The 18,704-nt window shown below is 41.0% G+C and overlaps 1 protein-coding gene across 5 annotated transcripts in view; it reads left to right on the forward strand.

The window, feature by feature from the left end:
* Nucleotides 1–18,704, forward strand: part of AMOT (angiomotin) — a 68,456-nt gene that overhangs the window by 36,987 nt on the left and 12,765 nt on the right. For all 5 annotated transcript variants that reach the window (XM_027535513.1, XM_027535512.1, XM_027535517.1 and 2 more), the window contains 2 exons: nucleotides 11,710–11,859; nucleotides 12,610–12,800. In XM_027535513.1, coding sequence (XP_027391314.1) covers nucleotides 11,710–11,859; nucleotides 12,610–12,800 — 341 coding nt within the window. The remainder of the gene's footprint in view (nucleotides 1–11,709; nucleotides 11,860–12,609; nucleotides 12,801–18,704) is intronic.

The raw sequence follows: 18,704 nt of genomic DNA on the forward strand, positions 1-18,704 counted from the left end.
AAATTTTAAGTAGAACATTAGGGAGGTATTTAAGATGTAAGTAGCCTTGGAACTAATCTAGTAAGGGTTCTTGATTGTGATTTCTTCACAAAAATAGTGGACATTTCTAAATGAAGACGAGTATTCCCAAACAGAAAATATATATCTATCTGTTGGAGGTGGCTGAAGTCAGGTCATGTTGTAAGGCAGAGGGATATGGCAGATGCCTGTCTATGGCTCATAGAAACAGATAATTTAGTCATGGCTTAAAAATGGCACCATGAATTTTCCTTAGAAGTTCTTTCAGAGAAAACCTCTCTAGTCTACTTTGTAAATGAGAATTAGGGAAATTTTCCCAAATTAAGCTTTTTTTTTTTTTTTTTTTCCCTAGGGAATATTTTCTTAGCCTACTAAGTGCAAGTTCACTCAAGTTTACCTATTCAGCATTGCATCAAGATGGTCAGGTTGACACACATTATATATTGAATCATAATGTTGTACACCTGAAATGCATGTAATGTTACAAATCAATTATATCTCAATGATATCACCTGCTTTACAGATGTGAAAATAGAAGTGTAGATAAGTGAAGTAACAGGAAGCCCTGTGAGCCCACTGACAGATGGCTCAGTGGTAAAGAACCCGCCTGCCAGTACAGGAGACATGGGTTTGATCCATGTTCCAGGAAGACCCCGTGGAGAAGGAAATGGCAACCCACTCCAGTATTCTTGCCTGGAGAACCCCAAGGCGAGAGGAGCCTGGCAGGGTCGCAAAGAATCGGACATGACTTATCACCTCAACAACAACAAATAAAAATAAAGATGGTTAGGGAACAATGATGACTACTTTGATGGTCTGAAGACCCTTGCATCTATTTATGTCTTTCTCTTTTACAACATCCTCATTTAGGTATTTTCCCTGAAATCCTTTCCATCTTTCTAATCCTATTAAGTCTCTTGCCCATGACACTCAGCATTCACTGTGCTCTAAGCTCTATACAGAAAGGGTGCCTTGGCCTTACAGGGAACTTTCTTGTGCAATCACAGTCTCCTTCCTCTTCCAAGTTCAGCACAGATTTTCTCACGAACCCTGCTCTGCTGACATCGAGGGATATGGTATCTTGCTAGGAAGGGGATATCATTCTAAAGAGCAGACCTGTTTTTTGGTGATTGACTATAATCCTGCTTGCTTACGCAGCATGCAGCTGGCTGAGGTAAATGGGGTCTTTCCATCCCTGCCCTTATCTTTCAGGACACATAGGTCCTATTGAAGTGGAGTCTTATTAAGCTCCAAGTCAAAAGAACTCTGTGTCCTACAGCAACCATGGTATTCTCACATTCAAAGAGACTTCCCTCTGCCCACCACTAATTTGACCTCACTGGAGAGTCGACAGATGCTTGGCATATCCACTCACAAGGCTCAAGGCAGCCCAGGCTTCTGGCTGGCTACTGTCTTATGATGATCCACAGCGGAGCTACTGCTTGGGTAATTGTTTCAGGGATGGTGGGGAAAAGGCCCTGGCAAGATCAAAGAGGGAAGATGCTGCGGGTGGGCTGCTTACTGAGCAGAATGCACAGGAAGGGATAGAGTAGAATGTGGGAGGGCTGGCAGAAAGAGCCAGTGAGCCTTGTTCTTTGGCTTTAGGCTAGATTGACAGCCACAGAGATTCAGGGGCAAAAAGGGCCCAAGTGTTAACCTTTTCTCAGCTGCAATGTCTGGTACAGATATTTAGACACTGCAGTGAAAACCCTTAGCGGTGGTGTATTTTCCAGAGTCCTTGTGCCACTCCTCTCAGTTCTCCAACACTAAATCCATATTGTTTCATTTCATTTCCACCACCATTCTTCGTGGCTCATATTTTCTCATTTCTCGATCCCCTGCCACTTATTTGACTTGTCTTTGACTTTAGAGAGACATAATTTTCGCTATCACGCATATCCACAGGGCATCTTAATTGTCTCCTTCTTGCCCAATATTAGAGGAAGATGTCCTAGGGATAGACATTTATATGTCTCATCCAAAATAATCCTCAAACAATAGGGTTTTGCTGTGATAGGTAAAATTCATACAGTGGTTATAATGGATTATAAATCTGAGGTGTGCATTGAGAGTATAGATAGGAATTCAGATAAAATATGTATATAGCAAGAAATCTTCTTGAGTGCTCTGCTGATGAATTGTTGACTCATTTGAAGGGTGTTTCATTTAAAGAGGACTTTTTTCCATATTTATGGGCAGCATGTTTTCTTTAAAGTGCTGCACTCAATATGAGAAATTATGTCCCTGCTCCCAACATAGGTAAAGTTACTTCTCAGAGTTTGATATTCTGTTTTTCTCCTGATTTTGGCATTTGAAATTCCCAAACTAATAGCCTTGTGTATTTTTCTTTAGTCTCCTTAACAGAATGAACTCCATTCCCTTGGTAGCAAGTTTCTAGACGTGGTTTTATTTTTTACTCCGCAGTTCTTTTAATATCTACCAGTGGACCACAGCTTCTTGGCAATGGACACAGGCAACTTGCTAATACCAGGGTAATGTTACCAAATTGCTTCAGAGGGAACTCTTACTTGGAGCCATGTGCTCCTGTGTAAGACTAAATCAGATCAAATCACTGGAGGCTCATGGAGCAACATGCAACATATAACTTAGTTGTATGAAGGAGAGGAACAAAGAAAGTACATTTCAGTTGTGATATTTGTGGTACTGTGAGTGTTCGGAGTTCTGGGAGGTAGAAGGGAAGATGAAAATCAAGACATAACAAAGGATGACCTCTGTGACACTGGACTTAGTGCTGTATTATTATGTCTGAATGTTCTTTAGTCATTGGGTGTGTGTATATGTTGGTGTTCATCTAGCTCATAATAGTCTACCCCCTCTACTTATCCATATTATATATTTTTTATTATTTATTAAGACTTTACTTTTTTTAGGGCAGTTTTATGTTCACAGAAAAATAGAAGGACAGGTACAGAGATTTCATCATATACTCACTGGTTACACACATGCACAGCCCGCGCCTCCCCCGCCCCATTATCAACGTTCCCCACCAGAGTGGTACATTTGTCACAACTCATGAACCTACATTGACACATCATAATCACCCGAAGTACATAGTTTACATTAGGGTTCACTCTTGGTAGTATATATTCTGTGGGTTTGGTAAACATATGTAATTACACATATCCATCATTATGGTATCATATAGAATATTTTCACTGCCCTAAAAATCCTGTGTTCTGCCTGTTCACCCCTACCCCCATGTATTTTTTTAACCTTTTTTAAGTATTTCCAAATACTTAGTATATCCCCACTGTGAACCTTGAAAGTTTCAATAGATTAGGAAATTAAAGTGCAGACAGATTATATAGTTGGTAATACATCTAGAAGAAAACTCAGATCTCTTAACTCCAAAATATCCCATATTATGCCTTGTCTACCAGTGAATAAATGGAGAAGGTTGATGATGAAATCAGTTTCTTACAAATGACTGAGACAAATGGGTAGCTTTTGGGGCCCTAGATGTAATTTTGTAAAATTAGCCATCCTTGAAAAAATAAATTTGAAAGACATCTGCAGTTGTTGGAAGGAGGGAATAGATGCCATCACGTGGTATTCATTTGCAGGGATCAGATTTTCCTGAGTCAGAAGGGGGTTAAGAGATCTGCCAAATGCTTGGGAATGGGTTCAAATTATTGTAGAAGTGCGATGAAAAAACATGATTGATTGAGCTCAAGAGTATTTGCCCTATTCTTCAGTAGGTTGCCTTCCTGCAATTCTTCCCCCCAGTTTTATGATTCCCCTCTAAAAACTTAACTCTTAATGGAAATGATTTGAAGCCCTTATCTTGACTTTCCAAGCAAAGTAAATACATCTATGAATGTGTTTATTGTTTTTATATCTCAGCATTATAGCTAAGCTATGCTATGTTCGTTTTTGTTCCTGTATTTGACAGTTATTTAATATTAACTGGTCACCAACAGTATAGTAAAAAATGAACTATAATTAGAACCTAAGAGAGATATGAAGGAAATCTCCAGTAGTGCTGAAGTGGAGAGCAAGGTTTCTCAACTTCAGCATTATTGACATTTGGGGCCAGATCATTCTTTGGTGATTGTGATGGGGGAGGCTGTCCTGTGCACTGTGAGGTGTTGAGCAGTATCCCTGGATTCCACTAACAAGTTGCCAATAGCAACCTACCTCCAGATCTAACAATCAAAAATGTCTCCACACTTAATGTTCCCTGGGGACAAAATCACCCCCAGTTAAGAATCATTAGTATAGAGGTAAAAGAGTAAACTACCATAGATTGGACCTTTGAGGTACAGCAGGAAGTAACAAATTGGAAGAGAAGGTGGGTCTAAAAGATCAAGGCAGAAAGTAAGAATGATTTAAGGAACCCCATGAGGAGATCATAGGATTAGGGAAAGAAAGGGAAGACCCAGCACAGCCAAAAATAAATAAAAGACGAGCCACTTGCTACAACTCACCAATTGCAGGTGGCTTCTGAAGCACTCCTTAGAATGCTAGGACTCTGGAACAGTTTGAAAATCACTCTGGGGGTAGGCACCTTATCTGTAAAGGGCCAGAGAGTACATATTTTCAGTTTTGTGAACCATATAGTTTCTTTTGCAACTGCAGCTGCTCAACTGTGCCATTACAGCAGGAAGACGGCCCTAGCCAATATGTAAATGAGTGAGCATGGCTGAATTTGGCCCACTGCTGACCATTTTGGTTTGCTGGCTCCCAAAACTTCTGGAGAAATATCAGTAACCTCAGATATGCAGATGACACCACCCTTATGGCAGAAAGTGAAGAAGAACTAAAGAGCCTGTTGATGAAAGTGAAAGAAGAGAGTGAAAAAGTTGGCTTAAAGCTCAACATTCAGAAAACTAAGATCATGGCATCAGGTCTCATCACTTCATGGCAAATAGATGGGAAAACAGTGGAAACAGTGGCTGACTTTATTTTGGGGGGCTTCAGAATCACTGCAGATGGTGATTGCAGCCATGAAATTAAAAGACAATTACTCCTTGGAAGGAAAGTTATGACCAAGCTAGTCAGCATATTAAAAAGCAGAGACATTACTTTGCCAACAAAGGTCCATCTAGTCAAGGCTATGGTTTTTCCAGTGGTCATGTATGGATGTGAGAGTTAGACTATAAAGAAAGCTGAGCACCAAAGAATTGATGCTTTTGAACTGTGGTGTTGGAGAAGACTCTTGAGAGTCCCTTGGACTGCAAGGAGATCCAACCAGTCCATCCTAAAGGAGACCAATCCTGGGTGTTCACTGGAAGGACTGATGTTGAAGCTGAAACTCCAATACTTTGGCCACCTGATGCGAAGAGCTGACTCATTGGAAAAGACCCTGATGCTGGGAAAGATTGAAGGTGGGAGGAGAAGGGGACAACAGAGGATGAGATGGTTGGATGGCAACACTGACTCAATGGACATGGGTTTGGGTAGACTCCGGGAGTTGGTGATGGACAGGGAGGCCTGGCGTGCTGTGGTTCATGGGGTCGCAAAGAGTCAGACACGACTGAGCAATTGAACTGAACTGAACTGAAAACCTCTTTCATTTTTTACAAATGGGAGAACAGGGAAGGAAATTACCATTAAGAGTGGAGGTGGGACTAGAACCCAAGTCTCCTGATTGCCACCTTTACCTTTCAATTTACTGTCAAATGGAAATTTCTGATGTGTGTGTACAAATGTGTGTGGTGGGGCAGGGAATGATGTCTGCCTAAGTGTCTTTATTTAAACAGTACCTTTGACTATAGGTAAAGTATTTCTCAGACTTTCCTGGTGACACAGTGGTAAAGAATCTGCCTGCCAATGCAGGAAACTCAGGTTCAATCCCTGGATTGGGAAGATCCCCTGGAGAAGGAAATGGCAACCCACTCCAGTATTCTTGTCTGGAAAATCCCATGGACAGAGGAGCCTGGTGGGCTATAGTCCATAGGGTCACAAAGAGTCAGACACGATTTAGTGACTAAGCAACAACAAAAATATTTCTCATAAAGCAGAAGTGCCCTCCAAATTGTATCATTTTGAGAGAATACAGCTTCTAATTGTATCTCCAATGAAAGGCCTTGCCCTCTAAAGATACGTGAAGCTCTGTTGCACAAGGGGTTTGAGGCCTCCTTGTTATATGCCTTCCTGGGGCAAAATGGCTATGTTTTTAATGCCTTAATTGATGTGATAATTAGACTTATTGAGATAATGAGAACCATGTCAAGGCTATCTGGAGTGAATGTTCCAAGTTGAGAGGACTAGAGGATGTGCGATTTGGCATTAACTTTTTCTTTAAAACAGAAAAACAACTCTGAGTACTTTTTGTACCAGACACTCTACTAAGCACTTCATTTTTATCTCATTTGTTCCTTCTAGAGGTATATCAAATTATCATCATCTCTATGCTACTGATGAATGAGTAAATGAAGTTTAGGGACATTAAGTAGCTTTCTTCAGATTTCATACAATTAGTAAGCGGAAGAGCCAAGATTTGGACTTGGGTAGCCTGAGGCCAGAGCCCATGACCTTAACCACTTTCCTCTATGGGCTCTTTCTTTACCTGGAAGGAACCACTGACATTTCTCATGGCATTGAAACGTGAAGTTGAGGACTCAGGATGTCCTAATTACCAAGCTAACATTTGAGGAGCTTAGCATATGAGATAGTTTTACAGAAGAGAGGCAGAAAATAAAAGGGGGTTTACCATGATGAAGGTAAAAATGAAGCATATAAAGTCTAGGATAATAGAGGAGTTAATAAGCCTAATAGACCTGTGGTATTTTCTGTGTATAGATGAGACCTAGAAAACATAGAATATATAACCTTGAAGATTGCTGACTTCATTGAGTGCATCTTTATAGGGTCTTACACTGGTAGTATCCACTGGTAGTATGTAACAGTTGTCCTTTTGTATCCTAAATTATCTAGGGGTTAAGCATTTACTAGGTGATCTTGGTATTTATAGGGCTTCCCTGATGGCTCAGATGGTAAAGAATCTGCCCGAAATGCAGGAGACATGGGTTCAATCCCCCGGTCAGGAAGATCCTCTGGAGAAGGGAATGGCAACCCACTCCAGTATTCTTGCCTGGAGAATTCCATGGATAGAGGAGCCTGATGGGCTACAGTCCATAGGGTTACAAAGAGTTGGACACGACTGAGCAACTAACACTTTCACTTTCTTGGTGTTTATGTTTGAGCTGCACTGTTTCTTCTTTAAAGAAAGTAGAAGAGTTATGCCAACCACAGAGGTCCTGGTACCTTGTGGAAAACCATCCCAGTGGCAAAGCATAATGGGATTTTTCTTAGCCTGCTTGTGGAAGTTGTCTGACTTGTGTAACTGTCTTCAGCCAACTCAGAAAACTCTAGGCCTTTATTGCTTTTCCCTTCCAGATGGTTAGCTCAGTGACTTCTACTGCTGGGGATTCCTTAGCTAAGACATTGAGGGTACCTTTCTGAAGAAAGACAGGGCATGGAGAAAGACACCTAGCCCTGGACTGATTATTTTTCAGTTCTCTGACCTTACATTGCAGTACTTTACCATCACGGCAAGAACTGCATGCTATCTAACTTTAATTGCCTTTAAGTATAACTGCTGTAAGCCTCAGTAATTATAGTTGACATTCTCTGCATTAACATTGCATGGCTCCCCTAGGGTTTTCAGAGTGATTCACAAATAAATGCATTCAGCTTTAAATAGCTCATCAGGACTATGGAACCCAAAAGGTGAAGGATAGAGGATATTTTCTGCTCTCCAATTATTCAAAGCTTAGCAAATAAGAAGGCAGGGGTGTCCATGGCTTAAAGGTCTCGATTGCCCTAGTCCATGTTATTACAAATAGTCACATATCCCAGGAAAGAAAGGTTTAAGCTTATTAAGAGAAAGAGAATGGCAATTTTTGTTTCTTTTATTTCCTAGGTGAAGGTCTAATGGATAAAAGCATTTAGACTTATAACTTGCCTCAGCTGGTTTACAAGGCTAGATTGAACTAGGCCTTGGAATGAAAGGAAATGTCAAGACATGTAGTGCAAATTTTTTAGGTTTTCCCAGTCACCTAGGCAAAGCATAACACAAGTCTGGTAGGAAAATAGAAGTTTTCTTCTACCTAGAGAAAGTTCAGCGACTCTAATTTGGAGAGAGAGCAGGTAAAAGACAAGGAGAGGTTCCCAGTTGGCATGTACCATCGTTGTCTAACTGGACATTCTAGAGAGCAGTTGATTTGGACACATTTCCTTGAATCTGTTTCCTGGTTTCTGCGATGAGGGAGTCAGGTTGGTTCTGCTGGCTTTGCTCCAGCTAAATGGATTGGGGCAACGCTGGTAAAGTGGGTAACTTCTTACATTGCAACTGTCTACCCAGGTATCTCAAGGGCTTGGGAATTTGTTGGAAAGTTAGAGTTGAGCTGAATTCTTGAATTTCCTTTGGACCATGTTATCAATAATATCTTCACATTTAAGTCTTTGCAGTGAGATTTCAGGAAAATAATAATAACAGATGTGACCAGCTGGGAAGAATTTCTGCTATAGAAAGAGTCCATGAGTTGATTTATTAGCAAGAGAGGCACTCCCACAAGCATTTTAAGTATTAAGGAGCATCATCTGCTCATTCCTAACAATTTGGGAAAGTTGTACTTTCCCCTGTCTTCTTAGATGTTGAGAGTAAATATGTTGTTGTTGTTGTTGGTAGTGTGGTCACTAATTTGTGTCTGACTCTTCTGCAACCCCATGGACTGTAACCCACCAGGCTCCTCTGTCCATGGGATTTTCCAGGCAAGAATACTGGAGTAGGTAGCCATTCCCTTCTCCAGAGGATCTCCCTGACCCAGGGATCAAACCCGCATCTCCTGCATTGGCAGGCAGATTCTTTACCATTGAGCCCCCCAGGGTGTGTATGCCTTCTTTTAAAAGCTCTGGAATTCTCTTCATTCCTTCCTTCCAATGGAATCAGGGATTTGCCATGGTGGAATTTGCCTTGGAAGTTACAAGGGTACAAAGAACTCAAACTCTTAGTCCCAGCCTGCTTCAGCTTTTGTTTTTGGTTATGGTTCATAGACTTGCAAAGAGAAAGAATTATTGTATGTGATCTCATTTAGTCTTAGATTTGATTCATTATTTGGCATCTTTAGATACCCTAAAGGTCCCAGAGTGAAAGTTAAGAGATTACAGTCCAATGTTATCAACTCAGGCTCAAGAGTGAGGCAGAAGTCGCAAATGACCTGTGTTCTTTTAATATAGAACTGGTGGAGAAATGTCTATTTAGTTCTTTGGCCCATTTTTTGATTGGGTCATTTATTTTTCTGGAGTTGAGCTGTAGGAGTTGCTTGTATATTTTTGAGATTAGTTGTTTGTCAGTTGCTTCATTTGCTATTATTTTCTCCCATTCTGAAGGCTGTCTTTTCACCTTGCTGATAGTTTCCTTTGATGTGAAGAAGCTTTTAAGGTTAATTAGGTCCCATTTGTTTATTTTTGCTTTTATTTCCAATATTCTGGGAGGTGGGTCATAGAGGATCCTGCTGTGATGTATGTCAGAGAGTGTTTTGCCTATGTTCTCCTCTAGGAGTTTTATAGTTTCTGGTCTTACGTTTAGATCTTTAATCCATTTTGAGTTTATTTTTGTGTATGGTGTTAGAAAGTGTTCTAGTTTCATTCTTTTACAAGTGGTTGACCAGATTTCCCAGCACCACTTGTTAAAGAGATTGTCTTTAATCCATTGTATATTCTTGCCTCCTTTGTCAAAGATAAGGTGTCCATATGTGTGTGGATTTATCTCTGGGCTGTCTATTTTGTTCCATTGATCTATATTTCTGTCTTTGTGCCAGTACCATACTGTCTTGATAACTGTGGCTTTGTAGTAGAGCCTGAAGTCAGGTAGGTTGATTCCTCCAGTTCCATTCTTCTTTCTCAAGATCGCTTTGGCTATTCGAGGTTTTTTGTATTTCCATACAAATTGTGAAATTATTTGTTCTAGCTCTGTGAAGAATACTGTTGGTAGCTTGATAGGGATTGCATTGAATCTATAAATTGCTTTGGGTAGTATACTCATTTTCACTATATTGATTCTTCCAATCCATGAACGTGGTATATTTCTCCATCTATTAGTGTCCTCTTTGATTTCTTTCACCAGTGTTTTATAGTTTTCAAGAAGACATACAGATGGTTAACAAACACATGAAAAGATGCTCAACATCACTCATTATCAGAGAAATGCAAATCAAAACCACTGTGAGGTACCATTTCACACCAGTCAGAATGGCTGCGATCCAAAAGTCTACAAATAATAAATTCTGGAGAGGGTGTGGAGAAAAGGGAACCCTCTTACACTGTTGGTGGGAATGCAAACTAGTACAGCCACTATGGAGAACAGTGTGGAGATTCCTTAAAAAACTGGAAATAGAACTGCCTTATGATCCAGCAATCCCACTGCTGGGCATACACACTGAGGAAACCAGAAGGGAAAGAGACACGTGTACCCCCAATGTTCATCGCAGCACTGTTTATAATAGCCAGGACATGGAAGCAACCTAGATGCCCATCAGCAGATGAATGGATAAGAAAGCTGTGGTACATATACACAATGGAGTATTACTCAGCCATTAAAAAGAATACATTTGAATCAGTTCTAATGAGGTGGATGAAACTGGAGCCTATTATACAGAGTGAAGTAAGCCAGAAGGAAAAACACCAATACAGTATACTAATGCATATATATGGAATTTAGAAAGATGGTAACAATAACCCTGTGTACAAGACAGCAAAAGAGACAGTGATGTATAGAATGGTCTTATGGACTCTGTGGGAGAGGGAGAGGGTGGGAAGATTTAGGAGAATGGCATTGAAACATGTAAAATATCATGTATGGAATGAGATGCCAGTCCAGGTTTGATGCACGATACTGGATGCTTGGGGCTAGTGCACTGGGACGACCCAGAGAGATGGTATGGGGAGGGAGGAGGGAGGAGGGTTCAGGATGGGGAACACATATATACCTGTGGCGGATTCATTTTGATATTTGGCAAAACTAATACAATTATGTAAAGTTTACAAATAAAATTAAAAAAAAAAAAAAAGAACTGGTGGGACAGTGCTGGTCAATGAAGAGACTAAAGACTTTTGAACCATTGCATGGCACCTTCACTTTTGAGGGGCAGAAATGTTCCAGGAGCACAGCAGTGATGACACTGAGTAATTACTAGGACTGTAGAGTTCAGAAAGACAATTCTGGCCTCCTTGTTGACCACCCTTTTTCTCTTACTTAAAGGGGAGACTGCTATATAAAGGGGCTTCCTTTCCATTCCAAATTAAACTCTTCTCCCTGGGTATCCCCCTTTCATTCTTTAGCATTCCCCCCAATATAAGGACCAAAATAAGATATTCCTCCCCCAGAATATTGCAGTTTAAAGAAGGGAAGAGGTGAGGACATCTATAGATGGGAATCTTAGGAGCTTGCTAGCAAAGACTCTCTTGATAGAAATAGACTTGGGGGAAAACATAGATAGAGGGAGAGATAAAAAAGGAGTTCCTAATTCCTAACTGCTGAGACATTCTATGTATGGTCAACACAAGGCAGCCTGCTACTCATGAAGGATCTTCTTGCTATTCATTCTTTCCTGAAACTGGACAGGAAGAGATGTAAACACAGGGCTGGATTTGGGGGGCTCTATATAACTGACCCTGTTGTTCTCTTTCCTTCCATCTTGCAATTCACCCAACCTGGATTTTCAGCTAAAGAAGAAGCAAGTGTATGTAGATAAGGTGGAAAAGATGCAGCAGGCTCTTGTACAGCTCCAGGCAGCATGTGAAAAGCGAGAGCAGCTGGAGCACCGTCTCCGGACACGACTGGAAAGAGAACTGGAATCCCTCCGAATCCAGCAGGTATGGACAATTTCCAGAAAGTGGGATGGCTCCTGATCGCCCATTTGTCAGATAGTGTCTGACATGAGAACGAAAAATACACTCTTGCCCTACCTGGTCTTACTCCAGAGCGGCTCCCAGTTGTAAAGACATAGTCGGCTTCCTTAGCTTCCTAGCGCAGCACAATCCTTAATGCCTTATAAGAGGTAAAAATGCTATACAAACAGACTTTGGGACATTTAAGGATTGGAAATGGTCGTAAGAGTCATTTAGCCATACATCTCACTTTTTTTTTTTTTGGCCCCATGGTTGGCATCTTAGAACTTAGTTTCCTGACCAGGGATTGAACCCATACCTCCTGTAGTGGAAAGCATGGAGTTTTAACCACTGGACTGCCAGAGAAGTGCCCCAATCTCCTCAATTTCAGATGAGAGAAAATCAAGACCCAGGAAAGGTTGCATGATTCACTTAAGATCACACAAGTTTAGAGGAAAGGTAGAGATGAAATCCCAGATTTTTAATTTCTGTTTCTATGATCCACTTTCTGAGCAGCATGACAATTTGATATGGCAGGCTCCTTTTGTGGTTCAGAGTCACATACTCAAGCCTAAGGTAGAAAGTCCTAGGAATTTCCCTAGCTTCTGAATTGGAGTCCAAACTGAAGTGGCTTGGGCAGTAATCCTGTCCAAAAATAAGGACTCTTCAAATGGGACTCGGCCCACCATGGTCCTAACTCACTAACGTCAGAGGTCTTGGCATCTCCCCCAACAGCGCCAGGGCAACTCTCAGCCCACCAACGTTTCAGAATACAATGCCGCTGCACTGATGGAAATCCTTCGTGAGAAGGAAGAAAGGATCCTGGCCCTGGAAGCTGACATGACTAAGTGGGAGCAGAAGTACTTGGAGGAGAATGTGATGAGACATTTTGCTCTGGATGCTGCGGCCACTGTAGCTGCTCAGAGGTAAGTAGTTGGCTGGTAAAATCTCGGCATGAAGGGCAGGGGTGGTGGGGAGAACAGAAAAGTGACTGAGTGATAGTTTTTCCAGTGTTTCCTCCCCCCATCATGTTGTGTTTCTTTTTTCTCGGTTTCTGCTTAAGTGTGGTTTTTAGTTTTCTTTAATCTGGTTAATGCAGAGACTGGGCCTTCCCTGGTACCTCAGCTGGTAAAGAATCTACCTACAATGCAGGATACCCTGGTTTGATTCCTGGGTTGGGAAGATCCCCTGGAGAAGGGATGGACTACCCACTCCAGTATTCTGGGGTTTCCCTGGTGGCTCAGATGGTAAAGAATCCACCTGCAATGTGGGAGATCTGGGTTCGATCCCTGGTTTGGGAAGATCCCCTGGAGGAGGGCATGGCCACTCACTCCAGTACTCTTGTCTGGAGAATCCCCATGGACAAAGGATTCTGGTGGGCTACAGTTCATGGGGTCACAAAGAGTCAGACACGACTGGGCAACTAGCACTGCACAGCACATGCAGAGACTGAATGACTGTAGGGGCTGAGGGTACGGGATTGGAAAATTCAAGTTACTGATGAACTTTCTAGACTCATAGTTCAGCTTTCCTCAGGAGCCTAAACAATTGCAGACCGGATCAAGTTGTGTACATCTCTTTCCCCAGGGCCTCAGGTTTTTTGAGCCACATGTGTAGGTTTCTTTGTTTAGCCCCAGGACTGGAATAAAAGCTTCTCCAGAGAAATGCCACTCCAAAACTAAATGTCACTCAGGAGTGGCTACTGCCATTTGATAGCTCTGGCTCCTCCAAGGTATGCCGAAGGTTGTACTGAACCCGAATCTGTCTGTGCCCTTTGAGAAGGTCTATATTTGAAGCCCGCATTCTCAGTGTCCCTGAGTTCATCACATGTAAGCAGTCACATTCCATTTGGTAAAGGAGAGAAAGTGGCAGGAGGCTTTTTCTTTTTTCTTTTTTTGCCTTTTATGTGTTTCCCCTCTTCTCGTTATAAACATTTATTATTGGTCTTTGGAGGACACTGTGCTCTTATCCAGTTTGTCTGTCTTGCTGCTGTTTGTAATCATCTATTGGGAAAGAAACAAAAACTAAATTTGAATCAGGAGATGGTGCATGTTGGAGATAGAAACAGAGCCATGGTCTGGAGTTGGGTAGCTGAGGCAGGCTATAGCATATTGCACCCAGATAGGTCTCTACACAGAAAGTTATTAAAAATCCTGGTGTTGTTTTAGCATTCTCCTAAATGTGGTAAGCCAGCAGAGTCTGGCAGTGGTTGCCAGACTTGGGCTGGAATATGTGTAGAGGGGGCGGTGGATACATTTATTTTTGAGTCCTTCTCTTGCCAAATCAGAGGGAGGTCAGTGCTTAAAAGCTGGACTGGTGGTTTGTAAATCTATTCCCAGTGCTTCAGGAAGATGGCTTACATTTCTCTAATGTGATCTGTCTGTTTTCACATACCTCCTATAAACCTTAAACAAATTGCCTGTGTCTTGATTTTGAGGTCTTCGTGGGCTTAAGCTTACCTGTCTTTTTTCTTTCTTCTTCTGAGAACAGTATGCTCAGTACCTGCCAGTGTAGTAATAGAGTGCATAGAAGCCCCAGCTATGCTGGAAGATGGTCAAGAGGTTTGTAGGCAGCTTTGAAGCAGAATGAAGTATAATTTTAGCTGCTGGTTCCCAAGCAAACACCTGTGCTCACTCTTTGTTCAGAGGTTGTTCAGGAAACCCTAACGATGAAAGGGAGATGAGGGCATTTTTGTCATCTTTGGGCAGAAACTTAGAAAGCTAGAGCTCATGAAGGTGTGCTGTGTGAGAAAATGTTGGTGCTGGGAAGTTTGCTATTGAAACTGACTTCAGAATAGACTCCAGGTCAAAATTCAGGAATGGTAGGAGGTTGTCATTTGGGGCCTTATATAAAGAAACTACCCCTTTCCTGCCTCCCTGGAAAGTTTAGAATATGGGGAGAATCCCCTTTCAGATGGATTTCTTTCCAGAGTCTGTTGGCTCCCGTAAAAGAGATTTAATTTAAATTGAATTCCTTTAAATTACCAGGTAGAAAGTTTCCATGTAATCACTATTTTCAGTAAAATGGGCATGCTTATCATTTAATGATAAAAAGCAGCCAGTTCCCACCTAGTAGGAACACTTTGTAATAGTTCCCTGGATAAACATTCCATATCTGGACTGTGTACCTTTTGCATGCCTATTAATACAACCCACATGAGAGATTGAGAGATTATATTTGAATTCCTGTAAAATGAGAGAATTGGACTAGGTGATTCCTCCAGACCCTTCTATTGCTAAGATTATACTATTTTCCAAATATTTGCATCTTATGCTCTGCCATGGAGATTGGTCTCCTTTTCCTCCTTTCTTTCTTTATGAGATTTCAGATTTGGAAACTGGCATTCAGAAAACTTTATTTCAGAACCTGTGTGCTTTTCTGCCTTCCCTTTCAACTTCTCTTGCCATTTATTTTCTCTCCAATGATTTCACTTTCCCTCCTCCCAATCCTTAATGTATTGACCAAGGTTCTGCTCTTTGCCCCTTTCTGTAGTAAAGCCTTTATATATTATTTTCTTTCAGAATAATTTTTAAGTGCCTAGGCTATTGGCTGCAGATAGAAAGTGCTCAACATACGTTTGAGTGATAAAGGAAAGAAAGAAAGGACAAAAAATGAAAGAAGGAGAAAAGAAATGAAAGAAGGACAAATTATTTATCACTACAATTTAAATCCTTAAATCTAGTGTCACATTGTAATGGCCTGCTTGGTTTCTTCTGTGTATTCTGCTAGTATCCCAAACTTAATATATTCCTAAAATAATAGCTCATAGGTAAATAACAGGTTTCATGATTAGGAAATGTTGCTTTGGTGGTGTCAATGGTAGTTGCAGAATTTTTTTCAATTGAAGTATAAGCTACCTATTTAAAAACTACTCATTTTAAGTGTCTGATTTGGTGAATGTTGGTAATAATATACAATAATGTAAGATATTATTGTATATGTATCCACTATCAAAATAGAGGACACATTCTAAAGTGTCCTTATGCCCCTTTAACTCGAACCCCTCCTCCTATGCCTGACCCCAGACAACATCTGTTCTTTGTCATTGTAAGTTTGCCTTTTCCGTTGGCAAACTTGCAACATTGCCCAACATTGGGTTGGCCAAAAAGTTTGTTTGTTTTTGCAAAAAAATCCTAAATGTCATATTTTTTAAAAGGCCATATAGTATGTACTCTTTTTTTAAATTTCTTTCACTAAGCATGATTACTCTGAGCTTCCTCTAAATTAATGTGTATATTAATAGTCTGCTCCTTTTTTATTGCTGAGTAGTGTTCCATCACATGGATGTACCACACTTTATGCATTCATTTGATTATGGATTTTGAGATTGTTTCCAGTGTTTGGCCACTGTGAATAATAAAATACAGATTTTTAATACAAAAATAGACATCTATCTTTTCTCAGGTGAGAAGATTTTAGGTTTTCTGTTTATACTCATTGTGGCACTTTGATTCTATGAAACATCTCTTGTCAAAGGGAAAGCTGTCAATGCAAGAAATCACATGTAGTGTTTACTATAAGATGCTCTTCTAAGTGCTTTACAATTATTGCTTATCTTAATGATAATCCTTTGAGCAAAGTACTAGTTTTCATTCTATAGACAAGGAAATTGAAGCACAGACAGATGAAATACTTCCCCCAAGATGATACAACTATTAAAAAACAGAAGAACCAGGACTTAAATCTGCATTTTTGACAACTTAACTGCTATATTCTGCTGTGCCCCATATAGGATGATTTCAAAGGTGATGAAATAGGGATTATCCCCATTTGAGAGTTGCTATTTGAGGTTTATTTAATTTCTTAGACTATTATAAATAATCTCAATAACATAGCCTATATTATAACTTCATATTATTGTGTTCCTAAAGATTCCCCTCTAGATGCCTAATGTAGATGAGGGAAATTACTAGCAAGTAGGAGTTCATCTAAGAAGAACAAATTTGGCAATGCAGATTTTTAGTTTCAGCTCACAAATGGTGATCTATTTCTAAATAGCAGCAAAAAGACAAAAAGATTACACACCTGACCAACCATGTAACTTATTTCTTTGCACTTGCTAAATCAGGTTGTTACTGTTCTCCAAATGTGCAGTGTTTCACTTTTATTTGGGACCAAGTACATCTGGGAAAGAGGGAAGTAAAGAAATAGATAGCAGAGGGTAGAAGCTGGTCACACTTCTTATGCATGTCTATCTAATCTTGCACTGTGGAGACCTTTCTCCAGTTCCTTTCTCAGTTTTTCCTCTCATTCTACCTTCTGTCTTAGTTATCTTGCTCTCTACTCTAGCTTCACAACTGGGTATTGTTTTTGCTTTGGCTCCATCCCTTCATTCTTTCTGGAGTTATTTCTCCACTGATCTCCAGTAGCATATTGGGCACCTACTGACCTGGGGAGTTCCTCTTTCAGTATCCTATCATTTTGCCTTTTCATACTGTTCATGGGGTTCTCAAGGCAAGAATACTGAAGTGGTTTGCCATTCCCTTCTCCAGTGGACCACATTCTGTCAGACCTCTCCACCATGACCCTCCTGTCTTGGGTGGCCCCACATGGCTTAGTTTCATTGAGGTAGACAAGGCTGTGGTCCGTGTGATTAGATTGACTAGATTTCTGTGATTATGGTTTGTGTGTCTGCCCTCTGATGCCTTTCACAACACCTACTGTCTTGCTTGGTTTTCTCTTACCTTGGACGTGAGATATCTCTTCACAGCTGCTCCAGCAAAGTGCAGCCGCTGCTCCTTACCTTAGACGAGGGGTATCCCCTCACAGCCGCCCCTCCTGGCCTTGAATGTGGAGTAGCTCCTCTCCACCCTCCTGTACCCACGCAGCCACTGCCCCTTGGACATTGGGTTGCTCCTCTTGGCCGCTGCCCTTGATATCGGGCATGGGGTAGCTCCTCCTGGCTGCCACCCCTGACCTGGTGATAGAAGCAAGGTCTGATGCTGTAAAGAGCAATGTTGCATAGGAACCTGGAAAGTTACGTCCATGAATCAAGGCAAATTGGAAGTAGTCAAATAGGAAATGGCAAGAGTGAATGTAGACATCCTAGGAATCAGCAAACTAAAATGACCTGGAATGGGTGAATTTAACTCATATGACCATGATATCTACTACTGCGGGCAGGAATCCCTTAGAAGAAATGGAGTAGCCATCATGGTCAACAAAAGACTCCGAAATGCAGTACTTGGGTGCAATCTCAAAAATGCCAGAATGATCTCTGTTCGTTTCCAAGGTAAACCATTCAATATCACAATAATCCAAGTCTATGCCCTAACCAGTAACGCTGAAGAAGCTGAAGTTGAATGGTTCTATGAAGACCTACAAGACCTTTTAGAACTAACACCCAAAGAAGATGTCCTTTTAATTATAGGGGACTGGAATGCAAAAGTAGGAAGTCAAGAAACACCTGGAATAACAGGCAAATTTGGCCTTGGAATACGGAATGAAGCAGGGCAAAGGCTAATAGAGTTTTGCCAAGAGAACGCACTGGTCATAGCAAACACCCTCTTCCAACAACACAAGAGAAGACTCTATACATGGACATCACCAGATGGTCAACACCAAAATCAGATTGATTATATTCTTTGCAGCCAAAGATGGAGAAGCTCTATACAGTCAGCAAAAACAAGACCAGGAGCTGACTGTGCCTCAGATCATGAACTCTTTATTGCCAAATTCAAACTTAAATTGAAGAAAGTAGGGAAAACCACTAGACTATTCAGGTAGGACCTAAATCAAATTCCTTATGATTATACAGTGGAAGTGAGAACTAGATTTAAGGGACTAGATCTGATACATAGAGTGCCTGATGAACTATGGACGGAGGTTCA

Source organism: Bos indicus x Bos taurus, chromosome X (genome assembly GCF_003369695.1).
Source record: "Bos indicus x Bos taurus breed Angus x Brahman F1 hybrid chromosome X, Bos_hybrid_MaternalHap_v2.0, whole genome shotgun sequence".
NCBI lineage: Eukaryota > Metazoa > Chordata > Mammalia > Artiodactyla > Bovidae > Bos > Bos indicus x Bos taurus.